Source organism: Myotis yumanensis, unplaced genomic scaffold, assembly GCF_028538775.1.
Source record: "Myotis yumanensis isolate MYYU_CA2020_CCGP unplaced genomic scaffold, mMyoYum1.0.hap1 SCAF_12, whole genome shotgun sequence".
NCBI classification, from domain to species: Eukaryota; Metazoa; Chordata; class Mammalia; order Chiroptera; family Vespertilionidae; genus Myotis; species Myotis yumanensis.
The window spans coordinates 61,807,644-61,827,482 of record NW_027223763.1 but is presented as its reverse complement, the minus strand read 5'-3'; the positions used below and the strand labels follow the sequence as shown (position 1 = coordinate 61,827,482).

The 19,839-nt window shown below is 45.5% G+C and overlaps 1 protein-coding gene across 1 annotated transcript in view; it reads right to left on the bottom strand.

Annotated features, from left to right (window-relative positions):
* Positions 1–410: 410 nt before the first annotated feature.
* MTAP (methylthioadenosine phosphorylase) overlaps positions 411–19,839 on the bottom strand; it is a 45,745-nt gene continuing 26,316 nt past the window's right edge. The window contains exons 5-8 of the mRNA XM_070431769.1: positions 19,183–19,285; positions 12,327–12,566; positions 7,957–8,079; positions 411–2,266 (exon numbers count right to left, since the gene is read on the bottom strand). Of these exons, the coding sequence (XP_070287870.1) occupies positions 2,228–2,266; positions 7,957–8,079; positions 12,327–12,566; positions 19,183–19,285 (505 nt within the window). The 3' untranslated portion in view covers positions 411–2,227. The remainder of the gene's footprint in view (positions 2,267–7,956; positions 8,080–12,326; positions 12,567–19,182; positions 19,286–19,839) is intronic.

Genomic DNA, 19,839 nt, shown 5'->3' with positions numbered 1-19,839 from the left:
TCAAATGCTTTTGTGTTTTTTTATTCTATAAAAATGTGCTCTCCAACAAATACCTATGAAATCAAGCACATTTTTCAGTTGCCTAGTATAAACAACTCCAGGAAGTACTGAGGCTAATTTGCAAAACATTCTTATGTCTCAAATGTAACCTTGCAATACCAGCCTTCTCCACTCTTTTGGTTAACGCTATGCATAAACTTCTGATTGTCCATCCTCAAAATCAGGAAAATAATAAGTAGCTCATAATATGTACCAATAAAGATTTGTAAGTTGATGCAGATGTACTAACCTGTAACTGGCCATTCTTCCAAGGGCCTAAATCACTAAGCTAGAACTTTTCTATTACGCCCATAATTCACTTCCAAATGCTCAAAACTGATCACGATGTCAATTTTGTTTTTTTAAAAAAAAAAAGAGAGAGAAGCATACCAAGAATAAATGGTCCAAGTTCTGAAGAATGAGGTCTAAGGAAAACTAGATAGGCTTTGTATAAGCAATGAATGATGGGTAACAGAAAACAAGTATAGTCCATTTGTGAAGTCTGGAAATGAGGTTGCTAGAAAAGGCAACTGGATTAAGAAAAGTAAAAGTGGGGGAGAACAGTACTTTCTGAAGGCAGCAAGAAAAAAGCCCATGTTTTCACCTTCACATCTTCAGACATCTAAGAATAAAAGAAAGTACGGGGTGGTATATATTACAGGGGAGTGAAAACAATTATTGGTTGGAGCCAGAAAATCCTGAGTTCAGATCCACTGGGTCCTTTGTGGGTCTCTAATGTGCAAGTAGAGTTGAAACCACTGCATTAGCGATTCCAAGACATAATCACATGTAACCCAAACAGCTCAATATTAATGCTGGAGGGTAACGGGTTTATTTCACTGTTTAATTACAATTAGTAACTTATAATCTTGAAGGCAGTTTCATAGACACAAACACACTGACTTTACAGACTCTTTGAACAGACGAAAGCTATATCATTCAAGGACCCTGTATAATAGACCACAGTGAAAATTAACGATCCTGAGAAAAAAAGATCTGCCTCTGATAGAAAAGAAAACCCATTCCTTTAAAGTTAACAGTAAAATGTTAATTTAAAAAATATCTGGCACACGATAATGTGTGTATGTAGTCTTTTCAATAGCTTAAGACTATCCTAGTGTTAACTGCCCGGCTCTTCTCACGAAGTTGTTTGCAAACAAAGTATCTCGATGACTGTTCAAGTCGTTAATGATCTTTTTTTTATATATAAAATAAAGATGGAACTCAAAAAGAATTCCTTTTATTATTACCATCTTAATTTTTGCTTCATTACCAGAAATAATGTATTTAACGGCTGGATCTTTCTCAGTAATTTTTATTTTTAAAACAACTATACTCTGATTATATTTATGTAGAAAAAATGTGTAGACAGAAAAGTATAAAGAAAATTAAAATGATCCAATATACCCCTAAAATATAACAAAAGATTATGTCTTTTTTGCATTTATGTAGAATTCTAAAACAAAACCAGTACTGTAAAATGCTCATGTTTTTTTCATTTTATATTATACAGCAACCAATCCTTTAGGACATTAAATATTACATAAAAACATGATCTTCAGTTGGCCCCTTCATAACCTAATTAGAGCTAAACCATAATTTATCTCTAATTTTTGGATATTCAGATTGTTTGAATATTTGCTATTAAAACTGGCACTATATAAAACATCCTTCTTTACACATAATTCTTTGCAGTTATCATTCCCTACCATATTTCTAATTTTTTAAAGATGAATTTTTAAAGATAAAAGGAGCAGAGTAACCAGCAAAAAGGGTGTTAAGTGTTTTTAAGCCTTTTGGTACATTTACCAAACCGCTCTCCAGAAAGACTGTACACATTTACAGTGCCACCGATAAATAGTCCGAGTCCCATTTCGTCTTCATATCCTTGGCAACATAAGAAACTGCACCTCCCACCTGTTATTGTTATGGATTTAATGGGGGAAGGGTGAATGGTATCTTCTTGTCTTTTCTCTACAGGTTAGGAATTTTCACATGTTTACTGGTCATTTGCTTCCCTGTTTTTTGGAGCAGTCCATGTCTTTCGGAAGGCATCTTTCACACGGGCATGGTCTTAGCACATGTTCTTCCTTAGCGGGCAAGGGCACCAAAGCTTTTCAGATTAAGCAAGAATTCCCCAAATGACTAGAATTAGAAAGTCTTATCTTCTGGGAAGTCATGCTATATTTTAATGTCTTGGTAATAAAACAGAGAACTGGGCCATATTCTGAAAGGAAAAAAGTAGGCACAGATTATAATTAACCAAGCACTTACTGGTTTTTATGTATGATTTTACTGGAATGCTGTTAAAAACCGTATTTTGATTTTAGAGTGTAAACTCATGAGTCATACACTTTTAATAAATTCTCCAGGAAATTTGCACATTCATCAAAGTAGAAATCACTAACCAGATGTGGGATTTCTGCAGAGCTCCTAACCCAGTGGTTCTCAACCTTCCTAAGGCTGCAACCCTTTAATACAGTTCCTCATGTTGTGGTGACCCCCAATTTCATTGTTACAAATTGAACATAATTAAAGCATAGTGATTAATCACAAAAACAATATGTAATTATATATGCGTTTTCCGATGGTCTTAGGCGACCCCTGTGAAAGGGTCGTTCAACCTCCAAAGGGGTCGCGACCCACAGGTTGAGAACCGCTGGACCTAACCAATTCCTTACTCTCCCTTCCTGTGAGCAAGGCTCATGATGCTTATCTCAGAGGACTGCTCGGATTCTCACCATCTCCATTCCATCCCTTACATATCCACTAGGACAAATTTACACATCAGCCCCAGCCTGGATTTTTGTTTATGCAACCTCCATTTTTCACCCTATCCCACTGAAAAAAATCATTCAAATTTTAATGTCACTATCTCCAAAGAGAATAGGATCTTCTTCATGATAGTAAGTCTAATTGTATCGTTGCAAGCCACGATTTGACATACAGTGGGCACTCAGTGTTTCTGAAACTAATTAGTGAATGATATACATTTCAGTGCTGAGAGAGCTGAGAAGAAGGAATAATTGCAAGGTGATCCTTAGTGCTATAGAACGAAGGCCTTGATTCTTCACTTTCTCTCTTTAGGTTACATATTCCTTTCAGAATCTGATGAAAGCTACATACACCCTCTTTAGAAAGTTATAGATAGGATACTACACACAGCTGTAACCGGTTTGGCTCAGTGGATAGAGCGTCAGCCTGCGGACTGAAAGGTCCCAGGTTTGATTCCGGTCAAGGGCATGTACCTTGTTTGCTGGCACATCCCCAGTGGGAGTGTGCAGGAGGCAGCTGATTGATGTTTCTCATCGATGTTTCTAACTCTCTCTCCCCCTTCCTCTCTGTAAAAAAATCAATAGAATATATTTTTTTAAAAAAGAATACTACAGCCAAAACCGGTTTGGCTCAGTGGATAGAGCGTCGGCCTGCGGACTGAAAGGTCCCGGGTTCGATTCCGGTCAAGGGCATGTACCTGGGTTGCGGGCACATCCCCAGTAGGAGGTGTGCAGGAGGCGGCTGATCGATGTTTCTCTCCCATCGATGTTTCTAACTCTTATCTCTCTCCCTTCCTCTCTGTAAAAAATCAATAAAATATATTAAAAAAAAAAAAGAATACTACAAACCAATTTTACACACAATTTCAGAAGCTTCAGAGGGGAGGAAAACACTGATTTCTAACATCTGGCATTCTGACTTATAAATGAAGTGGAAATATTAAATTTATTGTTTGACAAGTCATCTAAGTTCAAGAGATTAGTCAAATTGGGACAGTTGAGAAAAACCAAAACCCACCACATCTTAAGATGCAGGGAAAAAATAGCAGTATGAGTCACAGTTCCAAGAAGTCAAGGTGGGCTTGCTTAACCATGCTTGCGCTGTGATGCGTTATTGCATTATCAGAGGCTAAGTGCACAAAATTTGTGCACTGGTGGGGGAGGGGAGGTCCCTCAGCCTAGCCTGTGCCCTCTTGTAGTCCCGGACCCCTCGGGGGATGTCAAACTGCCGGCTTGTGGCTGGATGGCCTTCTGCTGCTGCATATTCTGCTGCTTGAGCTTCAGCAGCTGGTGCACATACACAGGCTGGGCCACTAGCCTGTCCTGTGAACACCATCGAGTGGGTGAGTCAAGCGCAGTGGCAGGCTCACCTGAGTTCCCTGAGTCACTGAGATGTTCAGACTAACTGCCTTCTACAGAGAACGTCACCAGGATCAGGTCTAAGATGGCAGTCAGACATTCCTCTCGCAGTCCGGGACCCCTTGGGGGATGTAGCAGTGTGCCAAGCAGCAGGAAGCCAGGGAGGAGCCTGAATCAAGGCTGGGTGCCACACCGCTCGCACTCATCCTGGCCCACTGCCACCGCCTAGTAGTGCTGCCATGGAGTCAGGAGAGGCTCCCACCATGGCAGCTGCACTTGCCAGCAATGAGACCGACTTCTGGCTGCACTGGAGGCAGCTCCTGCGTTCAGCGGCTGCCCCCGGGTGGTCAGTGTGCATCATAGTGGCTGGTCGTTCCGCCGTAAAAGTCACTTAGGCTTTTATATATATAGATGCACATTACACTCAGGCAAATGTAACCGTTTCTAAACTGACATTCTCCAATTCTTATTATTTCCAATTCTTATTATTTTCTAGTCCTCTTGTCTTCAATAAGGGCTTTTATATTTCAACTAGAGGCCTGGTGCACAAAAATTTGTGCACTGGAGGCGGGGAGGTTTCCTCAGCCCGGCCTATGCCCTCTCGCAGTCTGGGACCCCTCGGAGGATGTCCACCTGCTGGCTTAGGCCCGCTCCCTGGGGGATTGGGCCTAAGCTGGCAGTCAGACATCCCTCTGGCAGCCTGGCAGCCCTCGGGCGATGTCCACTTACCAGCAGGGAGCAGACCTAAGCTTCAGTCGGACATCCTTAGTGCTGCTGAGGAGGTGGGAGAGGCTCCCACCACCACCGCTGTGCTGGCAGCCATCAGCCTGGCTTGCGGAGCTCCCCCTGTGGGAGTGCACTGACCACCAGGGGACAGCTCCTGCATTGAGCATCTGACCCCTGGTGGTCAGTGTGTCATAGTGACCAGTCATTCTGCTGTTAGGGTCAATTTGCATATTACCCTTTTATTATATAGAATAGAGGCCTGGTGCATGGGTGGGGGCCGGCTGGTTTGCCCTGAAGAGTGTCCCGGATCAGGGTGGGGGTCCTCCTGGTGTGCCTGGCCAGCCTGGGTGAGGGGCTAATGGCTCTTTGCAGGCTGGTCACACCCCCTTCAGGGTGGGGGTCCCCAATGGGGTGCCTGGCCAGCCTGGGTGAGGGGCTGAGGGCCGTTTTCAGGCTGGCCAAGCCCCCTGTCGACGGAAGCTTCCAGCCTCTCCTTTTTTAAATTTTATTTTTTTTTTTATTCTGGGATTTATTTACCTTGTATAATTGAAACTTTGTAGCCTTAAGTGGAGCTCAGAGCCAGGCCAGGCGGGAAGCTTGGCTTCCTCCATCGCCAGGCGCAACCCAAGCCTCCTGCTCGCTCCAGCTCTATGGCCACAGCCGGCTGAAAGCAGGTATCTGGGATTTAGTTATCTTCTATAACTGAAACTTTGTTGCCTTGAGTGGAGCTCAGAGCCAGCTGCGGCAGGCGGGAAGCTTGGCTTCCTCCATCACTGGGGCAAGCAAGCCTCCTGCTTGTTCCAGCTCTGTGGCTGCTGGCTGCCATCTTGGTTGAGTTAATTTGCATATAGTCACTGATTGGCTGGTGGGCATGGCTTAAAGCATAGCAAAGGTATGGTCAATTTGCATGTTTGTCTTTTATTAGTGTAGACTAGAGGCCTGGTGCATGAAATTCGTGCATGGGACAGGGGTGTCTCCCTCAGCCGGGCCTGCATCCTCTTGCAATCTGGGACCGCTGGCTCTTAACCACTCGCCTGCCTGCCTGCCTGTTCGCCCCTAACTGCTCGCCTGCCTACCTCAATGCCCCTAACCACTCTGCCTGCCTGATTGTCCCTAACCGCCTCTGCTTCTGCTCCCGTGGCTATGTCCAGAAGGTCATTGGCTGTCCAGTCTACTTAGCATATGACGCTTTTATTATTATAGATATGATAAAATACTTCATGGAGGAAAGGGATTATCATTTATTCATTAAAGAACATTTATTTCCTAGGTACACAGGTTGAAACCAACTGATGTTTCTCGTTCCTTATGGACTTAAAAGTCTAGTAGGAAAGATAGATTACAAATCCCATATTCTTGACTTTGCCAGTCCTAAAGGCACCTTAGTTATACTAGTGTGCAGGAGCCTGCTCATACCAGCTTACGAGACCCATCTACGTGTATCCTGTCCAGCTTATCAGTGGCTTCCTGTTGGTAGCTTAACACTTGGAGTGGGGGAAACGAGTTAAGTCGGCTTGCGTGAATTGCGCGTACTCCGCGGGAGCCGTCTTAACTCGGTTCATAGATTTGCGGTGGAGTGCGGGAAACGTGTAAGCTCGGGCCGATTGTAACTGCGTATTACCAAATATTTGTTTGTTTGCCGTTCACAAAGATACCTACCTGCGTATGCGAACGGTTTCATACCTATTGGGGTAATAGGTATCATAAAAATCCCTGATTTTGCGCGGGAAACCTAAATAATTGCCCGCGCCAGCTTATATTTTGGCGGGAAATTCACCCCACACCGGAGTGTTAAAGTCAGCTATACTGGAGCATTTACACCACATACACTGGCAAACAGTATAAATCATGACTTCCCCACACCCAGGGGTTATCAATCATTCACTACCATATTGCATCCTCATCACACTAAAATTATGGCTCTCGTTCCAGGGCTCCTCAATGGTAATTGGGGTAGGGAGGGCTTATATCAACCTTTCAAATCCTTTCTCAACTACAGGCATAAGACCTAAGTGTATAGGTGTGTCCTAGGAGACCTCAGAACATACTGGCTACCCTCTTTGGATATTAGGTGAATGTAAAATCTGATCAGTTTGAGGCAACTCCTTATCTAATATGGTTAATCTAGAGTCACAACATGTCCAAATAAAAATCATACATGTCTGAGTGTAGCAGTCAGTTTAAATTACAGGGTGGGACAAAGTAGGCTTACTGTTGTGAGTATGCAAAACACAGAGTTTATTCTTGTACTATTACTAATTATTTCCTTATTTTCCAACTGAGCAACTGTAAGACTATTTTTGCCCCACTCTGTATATTCGGGGAGTTACTACTAGAGTTGAAAAGTTACTGCCTGATTGGCATGGATCAGTGGTTGAGCGCCAACCTATAAAACAGGAGGCCACGGTTTGATTGCCAGTCAGGGCACATGCCCAGGTTGTGGGCTCAATCCCCAGAAGGGGGCATGTAGGAGGCAGCTGATCAATGATTCTCTCTCATCATTGATATTTCTATCTCTTTCTCCCTCTCTCTTCCTCCCTGAAACCAATAAAAATAAAAAAAATAAAAAGTTACCAACCTGCAACCCACCCGATGTTTATCACTAATGACTCTTAGTTAGATGCAACATGAAGAGTAAGCAGATATTCCTCGGCACCATTTTGTTACTGCTCTGTCAGTTTTAGCTTAAAAGGCTGCAACCACTCTGCATGGATCTGCCAAAGAAAAAACAACTTCCTTGGCTACATAGGCCACGTGAAGAGCCAGTGCTATCCATCTTGTGAAGTAGGACTTAAGAGATACGCTGCAGGGCAGAACCGTGTCAAGAATCTGGCGGACTCTCCCCACCTCAACTTCCAATGGTCTTGCATTACCAGCCAGCTCTAACTACCCAATATCACAAATGGTTACTAAGGAAGGAAATGGAATGAAAACTTGCAGAAAACATCCAGGCTAGTATAAAACACAGGAGGAGATGCACCAAGGGTGAGATGCACATAATAGGAAAGGCAGCTGAGGATGTGGAAGTGTCTGCTTGCAGATGGCTCGGGATACTTACCTTCAGGTTATGGAGGGTTTCTGACCATTCCATGGAACCTATCTGAGGTATGGTCGTGAGGAGCAAACTTTTGGCTTTGTTGGCATTTTCTTTTAGGGTCTTTAAAACCCGGTCCACCGAAACCTAGGGAAACAGCAGCACAGGATGTTTCCAGCAATTAAAAAATCACACTACTTTTTGTGGAACATTTCCCTAAGTTCCTTCCCAATCTGTGAAGTCAGTTGACCCTAGTTTCAACCCCAGCCCAAGTTTTGCATTTATCAAAATGGTCTTGGTCCCATGGGGGAGGTGTTAGAGAAAACAAACACCTCTGAAAAGTACCGTTTGCAACATGATTTCTAAGAAACTCTCTCCAGAGGTGTGATGTGTTAGCAGCTCTAGAAAGCTGTGGCTATTCTCCCCAGGTCCACAGAATGGATCCCAGTCATGAAACGGTTGCTACACTGGATCACCAACCAGTCCAAAAAGAAACATTTCTTGAGAGAAGTCTTCCAGCTCATAAAGAAAAATGATGAAATCAGAATATCATTATTTTCTTTTAACAGCTCCCAATGAATTAATGGATGGGCTGCTAACATCACACACACAACCCAAAACGAACAAACAACCCACTCTTCTGATGAAAAAACTAAACGCTACGTAGGATACCTGAATCTGCACAAGTCTAGATCCATCTACCAATTTACATAAAATACAGAAGACAAAGAATCTGGTTAAACTACCCTGAGGAGATGATTTCAACAATTCAGACTGTGGGAAAGTACAGGTCAAATCACTTGGTTTCTTTTTAGAAAACTTGGAAGAAGAAATCATCTGAGATAACTGGAAACTCGAACTTTGCCTGGGAATGATAAGGCATTATGGCTGGAATGTGACAAGGACAAGGTGGCTCGGTTAGATATCTCCTAACATGTTGATGGACAAAGCTATGGATCAAAGTACAGATGAAATATGAGTGGCTATAAGTTGATGTGATAATGGTTGACCTTGGATTCACAGAAACCCATAGAATTGTCTGCTGTTGTACATAACTAAAATTGCTTCCTAAGGAAAGGCTGGAAAAAGCTGTGGACTATACACTGGCCGGTTAGAGGAAGAGTACTTGTCACACTTCACTCTACTTAGAAGAAATCCAAGATTCAGGGCACAGCGATTACAGCTTTCATTCAGTTTCCTGGAGTATAAAGTCCAGACCCCTCCCACAAACACCAGGATGTGGTTAGACAAAATGATCAGTACCACAGCGGAGGGAGTCCCGTTACTGTGGGAACACAGAGCAGTGACCAGCTGGGTGCCTGTCAGGCCAACATACGGGCACAGTTCAAGTGGATCCTTGAAATGCAGGCTCATAAAGCATGCAAGAGGTTTACCTTACATTTACTCTTATCCCTACACTTCCTGTGACTGGTATTTCTATGTAGACTGACTTCTGTTCTCTTTGGTCCTGCTATTGGGCTCCACCCAAAATGCCTCCCTATTAACCTCCTCACGATCAAATCTAACCCTCTGTTGGAGGACCAGCTCAATTCTCAAGTTTCCTTCACAAATTTTTTGTAGTCTTTCTACCCCCACTGCCATCACTGCTACTATCTGGTGACCAACCTCCTAGGAGCCAGCATTCAACTAGTTGCTCTACACATTCCATTTGGCTCAATTCTCCCAGTAATCTAGCAAGATCAGAAGTGTAACTGAACAACTCACACCCCTCACCCTGAAGCCCTGGCTCCATCCCGCAGAAGAGCAACTTGTTAAATTACAGGCCTGGCATCACAGGTAATTGGAGGAACAGGAATTTGAAGGTGGCGTGGCAACTCTAAAACAGTTTGATCATGCCAGGCTGCACATCTGGTGTGAAGCACAACACACACAGCTGGCTGAGATGATGCTATCTGTCATATATTCGTGTGGCACTTAACATTATTTGCCTTCATGACTTACCACTTACACAAACCTAGCTTCTCTACTTTTAATTGAAGTAGTTCCAACTGACTGCTTTCCAAACCTCACGGGGTCGACTAAAGGAAAGCACCGTTAGCTCTGCAGAGAGATATGTTCCTGGACCAAGGAGAAAGCCACAGGCAGGCAACAATGCGTCCTCAGGGAGTGGCAGACACTGACGTCTTCTATTCACTGGGAGCAGCTTCCTAACACCGTGAGGCCAAGCAGTTCTCTTTGATGAGAGGGATTGTGCTGCAGCAGGATTTACAAATCTCTTACATTAAAAAGCATCCTCGTGGTTAATTACACTGAAGAGTCAGGATAAGGCATCATGCAAGACACAGAACCTGTGTTCATCTATGTCCCAAAATCCAGGTAAATGAACAGATAGAGAGCAAGAATATTCCTGCTTTACATGAAACTGAGTGGTGAAACAAGCAGCCCTGAGATGGTGGGAAGGGGCCCCCTGCAGAAGATGTCACCTGTCCTACATGTGCTCAGAGCAGCCAGCCCTACACTTTTTTACTTCAAAATTCCTTGACTGGCCTGGTCAGTGTGGCTCACTGGTTTAGCATCAACCCATGAACCAGGAGGTCATGGTTCAATTCCCGGTCAGGGCACATGCTTGATCCCCAGTGGAGGTGTGCAGGAGGCAGCTGATCAATGATTCTCTCTCATCATTGATGCTTCTATCTCTTCCTTTCCTTTCCTCTCTGAAATCAATAAACACATATGACTGTAGTTCTGTCCCTTTCTCTATTTTAAAATAAACGATCCAGTTTCTTTAAGTGAAATGCAAGGGATGAAGAGAGAAAAATATTAGGTTAAAAGAGACTCTGAATAGTTGAAATGATGAGACAAGAGGGAAAAATTGAACAATCTAAATACTTGAGTATATTAAGAAATTAATATCAATATGTTTTATACATTAATGGTCCTGTGGCTATTTTTTACTATTTTATTTTTTATAAGAGGCCCTCAGCCAGGCTAGTATGGCTCAGTGGTTGAGTGTTGACCCATGAACCAAGAGGTCACTGGTTTGATTCCTGGACAGGGCACATGCCTGGGTTGTGGGTTTGATCCCTGAGGTGGGGGGACATGCAAGAGGCAACCAATCAATGTTTCTCTCTCATCGATGTTTCTATCTCTCTATCCCTCTCCCCTCCTCTCTCTAAAATCAATACACATACACACACACACACACACACAAATATCACTCCACCATGCCCTATATATATATATATATATATATATATATATATACACACTAGTGGCCCTGTGCACGAATCCGTGCGTGAGTAGCTTGCTGCTGCTTGCCTCAGCTGTCCGCCCCACCCATCGCCATTCGTAGCTCTCCACCGCATGTAGCTCGCTGCCCTGCCCTCCTGCTGACTGGTCATTACATGACAGTGTCCTGACCAATTGGCATATTACCCTATTATAAGTATAGATATATTTTAAAAAGGCCTTTATAAAAATTATTTACTTATGAAGGCAGGGAAGAAAGAAGGGGCAGGGGCATATGTATGACACAAAGTGGGCCATGGCCGATACCTGGAAGGCTGGGTGATGGGTCACTGGGGTTTATTATACTAGACTCTCTACTTTTGGAGATGTTCCAAATTTTTCACAATGAAAGTATTTGTTCTGGAAGCCTGACCTCAACCGTCTGGCCGGACCGTGCCGTTTTTATTACCTAAAACCTCTTACTGACTTCCCATCTGAAACAGTCTCCACAGCTCTGCTTCCTTCTTGCTCCCTCCCCTCCTCTCCACTCAAGCATGCCCACCTTTCCCATCACATAAGGAAGCTTCCCTGACTGCAAATACTCGGCTGAGTCAACTGGATTCATATGTGTATCTCACCTGAGCTTTCTCACATTCGTTTGCTTAACCTCTAACCACCCACCTCCTCCTCTCCGTGAAAACCACAGAATGCTGGCTGGCTCCTTAACTTGTTTTGGTTACTCCCACACCAAGCATGGTATCCAGTCACGGTAGGGTAAACAGATAGCTATGAATAGAGCCCACTTACCAGGAAGATATTAAGAAACAGTTTTTTTCCTTTGGAAAAAAAAAAAGAGCACAAACAGTAGCACAGCACAAGGAAATTACAACCAGGACCTTGATCCTTAAGGCCCAAATCTCAACATGATTCCCAGCATGCCTACAATGTACAGTTCATTGCTAATCCTTGGATAAAAGTGTTTTTTTCTTTGCTCTGAAGATCCTGATCCTTACTTTCCAAAGTCAACTATAGAAAATATCTGGTAATACTTAACGACAATGTATTAAAAGTTGACTTTAAAACCTGGAAGAAAGGTACTTTCTGGAAAGAATGCAATAGAAACACATAGTGAAGATCCTTTCTTACCGGGGCTCACGGCACCTGGCAAGACAGGCCATACGTGCTCTGGAAAGAATTCCACCTACCACTTCCTCGTGCTCCTTCCAGCAATCATAATCTGTTGCCATGGCGATACTTGCATAGCAAAGTCCAGCCTCCTTAGCAAGAACCACCTCTGGAACTGTGGTCATGTTGATAACATCTGCCCCCCAGGTGCGAAACATGATGCTCTCTGCCCGTGAACTAAAACGTGGTCCTTCAATCGTGAGCATGGTCCCTTTGGAGTGGTACCGGAGTCCTAGCTTCTTAGCAGTCTCTGTCAGGACCTAGAAGACAAGGAACCACAAATGCAAAACATGCAAACCTAAGTCCAGCTTACTATTTTATTTTCCCCTGAAATGTAAAAGGTTGAGTCGTTAAAGATCTTTGTTATAAAAGCCTAGTAGCTGCCGACCCTCAGAGAGAACCTGGGAGCGTCAGTTTCCCAGACCCTCAACCACGCGCACACCCTGTGTCCCCTGCCCCTGCACATAGAGCTCACAGCTACGAAAGAGAACAGTGAGCTTTTCCTACGCACCAGGAATGTGTTTACAAGTTTTCATCGCATGTACTTCTTCACAGCTTGAAGCGACAAAGCTGGGGTGTGAGCAAGGTCTTGAGACAGAGCTTTTAATCTCCAGGCTCAGCGCAGGTGGCGCCCCTCATCACATCTCCTCAGAGAGATGTGCGGACAACCGTTTCTAGTCTCCTGAGAAATTCATTCTCTTCGCTCTTTTGTGAAAAGTCTGCAGACTTCTGTAAAAGCTTTTTTTTTTTTTTTTTTTTAGTTAGAAAGTAATTACTCTATAATCTCTTTTGCCTGTTGCCTCTGCAAGGACATACAGTAAAAACAGAATGGGCCCATGCTGATTATTTTCTGTCCAGGGATAGACGTATCTTACTTAGCCTGTGCTTCAACATTCCTTTCTAATTAAAAACATTGAAGAGGAAAAAAGATGGATTCCCAATGGGCCACTGTCTGGGTGGAGTGTGTTTGCTCTCTCCATCTCTGCGTGGGTTTTCTCTAGGGACTCAGGTTTCCTCCTACATCCTGAAGATGTGAGCTTAGGTTGTATCGACATTGTCCCAGCGTGAGTGTGAGTGCCTGTGAGTGCACCCTGCGATGAAAGGGCATCCAGTCCAGAGTGGGCCCCGCCTGGTGCCCTGAGCTGCTCCGATAAGCTCTGGCCACCTATGATCCTGATCGAGAATAAATGGGCTGGAAAATAACTATCTTACTTGTTTTCATTCACCTTCCTTAAATGTATGTATAGCTCACATTTATTTCAATGTTTCATATTAGAAGAGTTTTGGGGATCTTTATATTTAGAACTATGGTGATGTTTCTGTCACTGGAAATATGCCACAAGGACTTAACTCTTGTCTATCTCAGCCTAAGGTAAAATTGGTTTGGTTATGTATCATTTTGCATAAAGACACAGTTTCCAAGAACCTATGGACAAGGTTAAGTGAGGATTTATTGTACTGGCAGCTTCTATAGGTTCACCAAATAATTGGCAAAGCTTCCTGAGATACCATCCTATATAATAAAAAGCTAATATGCAAATTGTCCCCTCGACCGGAGTTCAACCAGGGGGAAGGGCTGGCCCGCCAACAGCCCGCAGCCCCTCCCCCGGGCTGGCCCAGCCTGATCCCACCTGTGCACGAATTTGTGGGGGGGGGGGGGGGGGGGGGGGAGACAGACTATATATATATATATATATATATATACTAGAGGCCCGGTGCACAAAAATTTGTGCACTGGCGGGGGGGGGGGGGGGGGGGGGGCGTCCCTTAGCCCGGCCTGTGCCCTCTCACAGTCTGGGACCCCTCGGGAGGTAACGACCTGCTGGCTTAGGCCTGCTCCCGGGTGGCAGAGGACACGCCCAATCCCTAAGTGCAGCCCCTGGTCAGGCTCAGAGCAGGGCTGATTGGGGAGTTGGGGCACCACCCCGTCATGCACAGAGCAGGGCGGATCGGGAGGTTGCAATGCCACCCTCAGTCACGCTCAGGGTAGACTGATTGGGGGGTTGGGGCACCGCCCCCTGTTACACTCATGGCAGGGTCGATGGGGAGGTTGCGGGGCCACCCCCTGTCACTCACAGAGCAGGGCCGGTCAGGGGGTTGGGGCGCTGCCCCCTGTCACTCACAGAGCAGGGCCGATCAGGGGGTTGGGGCACTGCCCCTGTCACTCACAGAGCAGGGCCGGTCAGGGGGTTGGGGCGCTGCCTCCTGTCACTCACAGAGCAGGGCCAATCAGGGGGTTGGGGCACTGCCCCTGTCACTCACAGAGCAGGGCCGGTCAGGGGGTTGGGGCGCTGCCCCCTGTCACTCACAGAGCAGGGCCCATCAGGGGGTTGAGGAGCTCCCCCCTGTCACTCACAGAGTAGGGCCGATAGGGGAGCTGGGGCACCGCCTCCTGTCACACACAGAGCAGGGAAGATCAGGGGGTTGGGGCGCTGCGCCCTGTTACACTCAGGGCAGGGCCAATGGGGAGGTTATGGCTCTACCCTGTCACACACAGAGCAGGGCCCGTGGGGGCAGGGGGTTGGGGCACCGCACCCTGTCACACACAGAGCAGGGCCGATCAGGGGGTTGGTGCGCCGCACCCTGTCAAACACAGAGCCGGAGGGCAATCGGGGGATTGGGGAGCTCCCCCCTATCAGGCACAGAGCAGGGCCCGTGGGGGGGGGGCGGTGTTGGTGCGCTGCACCCTGTCAAACACAGAGCCGGAGGGCAATCGGGGGATTGGGGAGCTCCCCCCTATCAAGCACAGAGCAGGGCTGATCAGGGGGTTTGGGCGCTGCCCCCTGTCACGCTGACCCTGGTGCCGGGAGCCTCGCTGCTCCTCTGATCCCGGTGCCGGGAGGCATATTACCCTTTTACTATATAGAATAGAGGCCTGGTGCATGGGTAGGGGTCGGCTGGTTTGCCCTGAAGGGTGTCCTGGATCAGGGTGGGGGTCCCCACTGGGGTGCCTGGCCAGGCTGGCTGAGGGGCTGAGGGCTGTTTTCCCACTGGCAGTTGACTAAAAGCTCCCAACCACTCCTTGTTTTCTTTTTTTTTTTTTTATTCTGGGCCAGCTTTAGCTCTGAGGCCTCGCTGCTGAAAACATGGATACAATGTTGCGGTCCGGGGCTGACTGAAAGCCAGGTTTTTTTTAGCTTCTTATTTGCAACATAGTAATAGTTGCTTAGAGTTGCAGTTGAGAAGCCGGCAAGTGAGGCAGGGAACGTTGGAGTCTAAAGTCCCTGGAGGAAGCAAGCCTCCCTGCTCGCTTCAGTGCCTGGCTGCCGGCCGCCATCTTGGCTGACAGTTAATTTGCATAAGGATACGCTGATTAGCCAATGGGAAGGGTAGCGGTCGTACGCCAATTACCATGTTTCTCTTTTATTAGTGTAGATAAAACGCAGTGACTCATGCTCAATAGAAGGCTCCAATTTGGGAAAATCTTGCCTCCTCATGCCTGAACCACATAAGTAAATTAATCCATTTCCTTAAAAAACAACTTATGCTATGCTATGACAATGGGTGAAAAAATTTTAACAAGAGCTTTGGTAATTCCAAATTTAGAACCACGACAAGCCACAGACAATGAATAGTTGATGCTACTTCATGTTTCTTTATTCTATATGTGCTAAAAATAAGACTATGCGTAACCAAAGCTTTTCCCCAAAGAGTGAAGGTTATAAATGCAGGGGCCTAAATCATGCCTCCCCTCCTTTTTTCAAAATTAATTTATAACCAGCCCTGGTCGGGTGGCTCAGTTGGCTGGAGTGTCATCCCGTACATGAAAAAGGTTGTGGGTTCAATCCCTAGTCCAGGCATGTACGGGAGGGAACTAATCAATGTTTCTCTCTCACACTGATGTTTCTGTCTGTCTGTCTCTCCTTCCCCCTCTCCCTCTCCCATCAATAAAAACATATCCTTGGGTGAGGATTAAAAAAAAGTTATATAACAAGCACTGCCCTGTCTTCATTAAATGTCTTTTAAAATCCCAAATAACCGAGCTGTCTGTCTCAGCCAACCTAGAGCACTTCTAGAGATCAGTGGAGGAAGGTCATAGCTACCAGCGGCTGAGGCAAGAGGCCCTCACCATCACCTGGGAGGTGGGGGCCATGATGGGAGGAGGAGGACGCAGGGGCGCCTGGATGCGCACTGGGGCCTCTCTGCTTGAACCACCACTTTGCACCAACACCCTAAGGTGTCAGAAACACAAAAGTCAAGCTGAGAAATTTCTGGGTCTGAGGTTAAGCTGCTCTCATTTCCATGTCTCGAGTTATCATAATGGAACTCCTGTATCTATCATCCTTGTCTCTAAAATATTAGCAATATCAGATCACCAGGCAAAATACATTTCACGAGTCAAAACTCTCGGAGTATCTATCAAATCACCTCCTAAAATGATTAGAAGTGACACTAATTTTGGAATAGGTAACATCGGCAGGGAACAAAATGGCATTATTCTTCCACCCATGCCCCCATGACGCAGTTCACCTTCCCAAGGGAAACACTCTTTTCGCACATATTCTCATATTCATCTCCTTACATATTTATACACATTTTAACACAAATGTACAAGGGAGGCCACGTTCTACTACTGGCAACTTCCACCAGCCACCACATTTACATGTGCTCTGTATGCATCACTAGCACTTCCACCGCCTACTTCTACCCCTAATATTACTGTACGTTACTATTTTCTGCCTGCGAAAAGGTCTTCGATCTCCTACACTCTCTCCCTAGTCTACCGCATTCCTTCCCAAACTGCCCCCATTTTGAAATGGACAAGAATTTTTAAAAAAAATATTATTATTTATTTCAGAGAGGAAGGGAGAAGAAGAGAGATAGATAGAAACATCAATGATCAGAGGGAATCATTGATTGGCTGCCTCCTGCACGTTGGACCGAGCCTGCAACCCAGGCATGTGCCCTTGACCGGAATCAAACTTGGGACCTTTGGGTCCGCAGGCTGACACTCAATCCACCGAGCCAAACCAGCTAGGGCGAAATGGACAAGAATTTTACACGCATCTAGTTTCTGCTGGAGAGCAAATTTATTGTGTGGGTAGATCCATGTTTCAGAGGGAAGACTGGCAGCATTCTGATATATTCTGCTGATAACTACCCAGAAACATATACATTTAAATACATTCAGTGAATGGACACACACACTGAACCTGCCACTTATTTTAAACATGTATTTTCACAGAGCTCAGAGAGAATGTACAGTGGTACACCTCAAATGGCTCCCCGTAAACCCTTACCGTGCATTCTAGATTTTGTTGTTTGTGGGTTTTTTTAGAGTAGGGTGACGTTAAGATGCCGTTGACTACATGGAAACTGGTTTTACATGGTGATGCAGGGATGAATATAAAAGCTGCTTTCCATATGCAGGTGTTGAAATTAGTTTACTTTCTCTGCTCTTCAGCATAATAGCTGTGTGTCACTGGGAAAGTTACTTAACACCTCCGAGCTTCAGTTTTCTCATTTGTAAAATGAAGGTAATAATCACATGTACATTGTAGGACTGTGTGAGGGATAAAAGAGTTAATACCTAGAAATGTATATTAGTATAGAAACGTCCAATGACTGGTAACTGCATTTATGAATCAAATTATTATTATTGCTGTTCTATGCATTGTCAGGTTGTCATCATTTACGTTTGAGCTGAGTTTGGCCATTACTCTCCAGCCTTCTCTCTGGGATTAGAGTAAAATCTCCGAACAAAGCGGGCAGCCCCACAGAAGTCGGCATCAGGCCTTAGCCCTCAGAGAATAAAAATGGCTATCACAATTCAAAAGTCCGTCTCTCGCTCCATGCACAGTATTTTTCATATATTCCAGGTTTGGAATTCAGGTGCAACACAACAGATTAGAAGCAATGTCAGTGATGTACTAGCCAGTGAGATCAGTTTTTAAATTAATATACACAAGTTAGCCGAAACCGGTTTGGCTCAGTGGATAGAGCGTCGGCCTGCGGACTGAGAGGTCCCGGGGTTCGATTCCGGTCAAGGGCATGTACCTGGGTTGCGGGCACATCCCCAGTGGGGGATGTGCAAGAGGCAGCTGATCGATGTTTCTCTCTCATCGATGTTTCTAACTCTCTCTATCTCTCTCCCTTCCTCTCTGTGAAAAATCAATAAAATATATTTAAAAAATATATATATACAGAATATAAATACCTACACATGTTAGTCATTCAGCTGGTCCCAGGCTATATACTCTTGACTAATATGCTAGTCTACACTAAATTATTTAAAAAGTATCCTGACAGCAAAATCAAAACTTCTAAAGAAGGTAGGTTGCTACCTTGAGTGATTCAGCTTACAAATGACTGACAGTAGTGAAAGCAATATTAGCAAAGGGAAACAACTTCCACAAAACCTCGCATAGGACGTAAACTTGAGAGAAAGAGGGACCATGTGCTTATTAGCGAGGCCCAGTGAATTTTGTGCATGGGGGAGCGGGGTGTCCCCTCAGCCTGGCCTGCACCCTCTCCAATCTGGGAACCCTCGGGGGATGTCCGGATTGCCTCTTGCAATCAGAGACTGCTGGCTCCTAACCACTCACCTGCCTGCCTGCCTGATCGCCCCTAACCACCTCTGCCTGCCAACCTGATTGCCACGAACCGCCTCTACCTTGGCCCTGCACCCAGGACCCAGGATTCCTTCCTCCAGCTGGCTGCAGTCACCCGGGACCCGGGCTTCCCTCCCTGTGGCTGGCTGCAGGGGCAGGCGGCTTCACCTGGGCCCGGCTTTGTCAGGATGTCCGGATGGTCATCCAGAAGAAATCCAGTCCAATTAGCATATTACCCTTTTATTAGTATAGATTAATCTAACCCTAAATGCCAACCCAAGCCCTTACAATTTATTTTAGTGTACTTTCCAGACAGATTACAAACCTCTCTCGTTTTGGGGCAGAACGGCTCAGCCATTGGGATGTGGCACACTCCTCTGGCACATGAGTGACTCCCATCATAGAAGGTCTGAGGCCTCATGGTGGTCCTACAAAACAAAGTGAGAAGGTTTTGTTTCAAAGAAGGCCAACTTTCCTTGGCCAGGTGGCTCCGTTGGTTGAGTGTCCTCCCCTGCACCAAAAAGTTTTGGATTCCATTCCCAGTCAGGGTGCATATGGGAGGCAAACAATTGATGTTTCTCTATCACAGTGATGTGTTTTTTTCTCTCTCTCTCCTTCCCTCTCTCAAATCAATAAAAACAGTGGATTTCAAAAACGGTGGCAACATAAGTGGAAGCTACACTGACACACTCCTAGGACCAAACTGGAATTACAATGAAAATACAGAAAACTCTGGGGCCTACAGCACAAGCTGGGCTCCCTTTCACAGAGCACTAGACCTGAGAAAGTTGCTCACATAACAACATCTGGCTATAAAAAGCAGCAGGACTGCTGTCTGCCAGCAATAGATGACTGGAAATGCTGGCACACTCATAAAGAGCCAATGCACAAAATTTTGGGGGCAGCCACTCACCTTGGCAGAGTGGACTGGAGTTGTGTGAGCAGAAGCCAGGGTTGGGGGCTCTAGTGTTAGACATCAGAA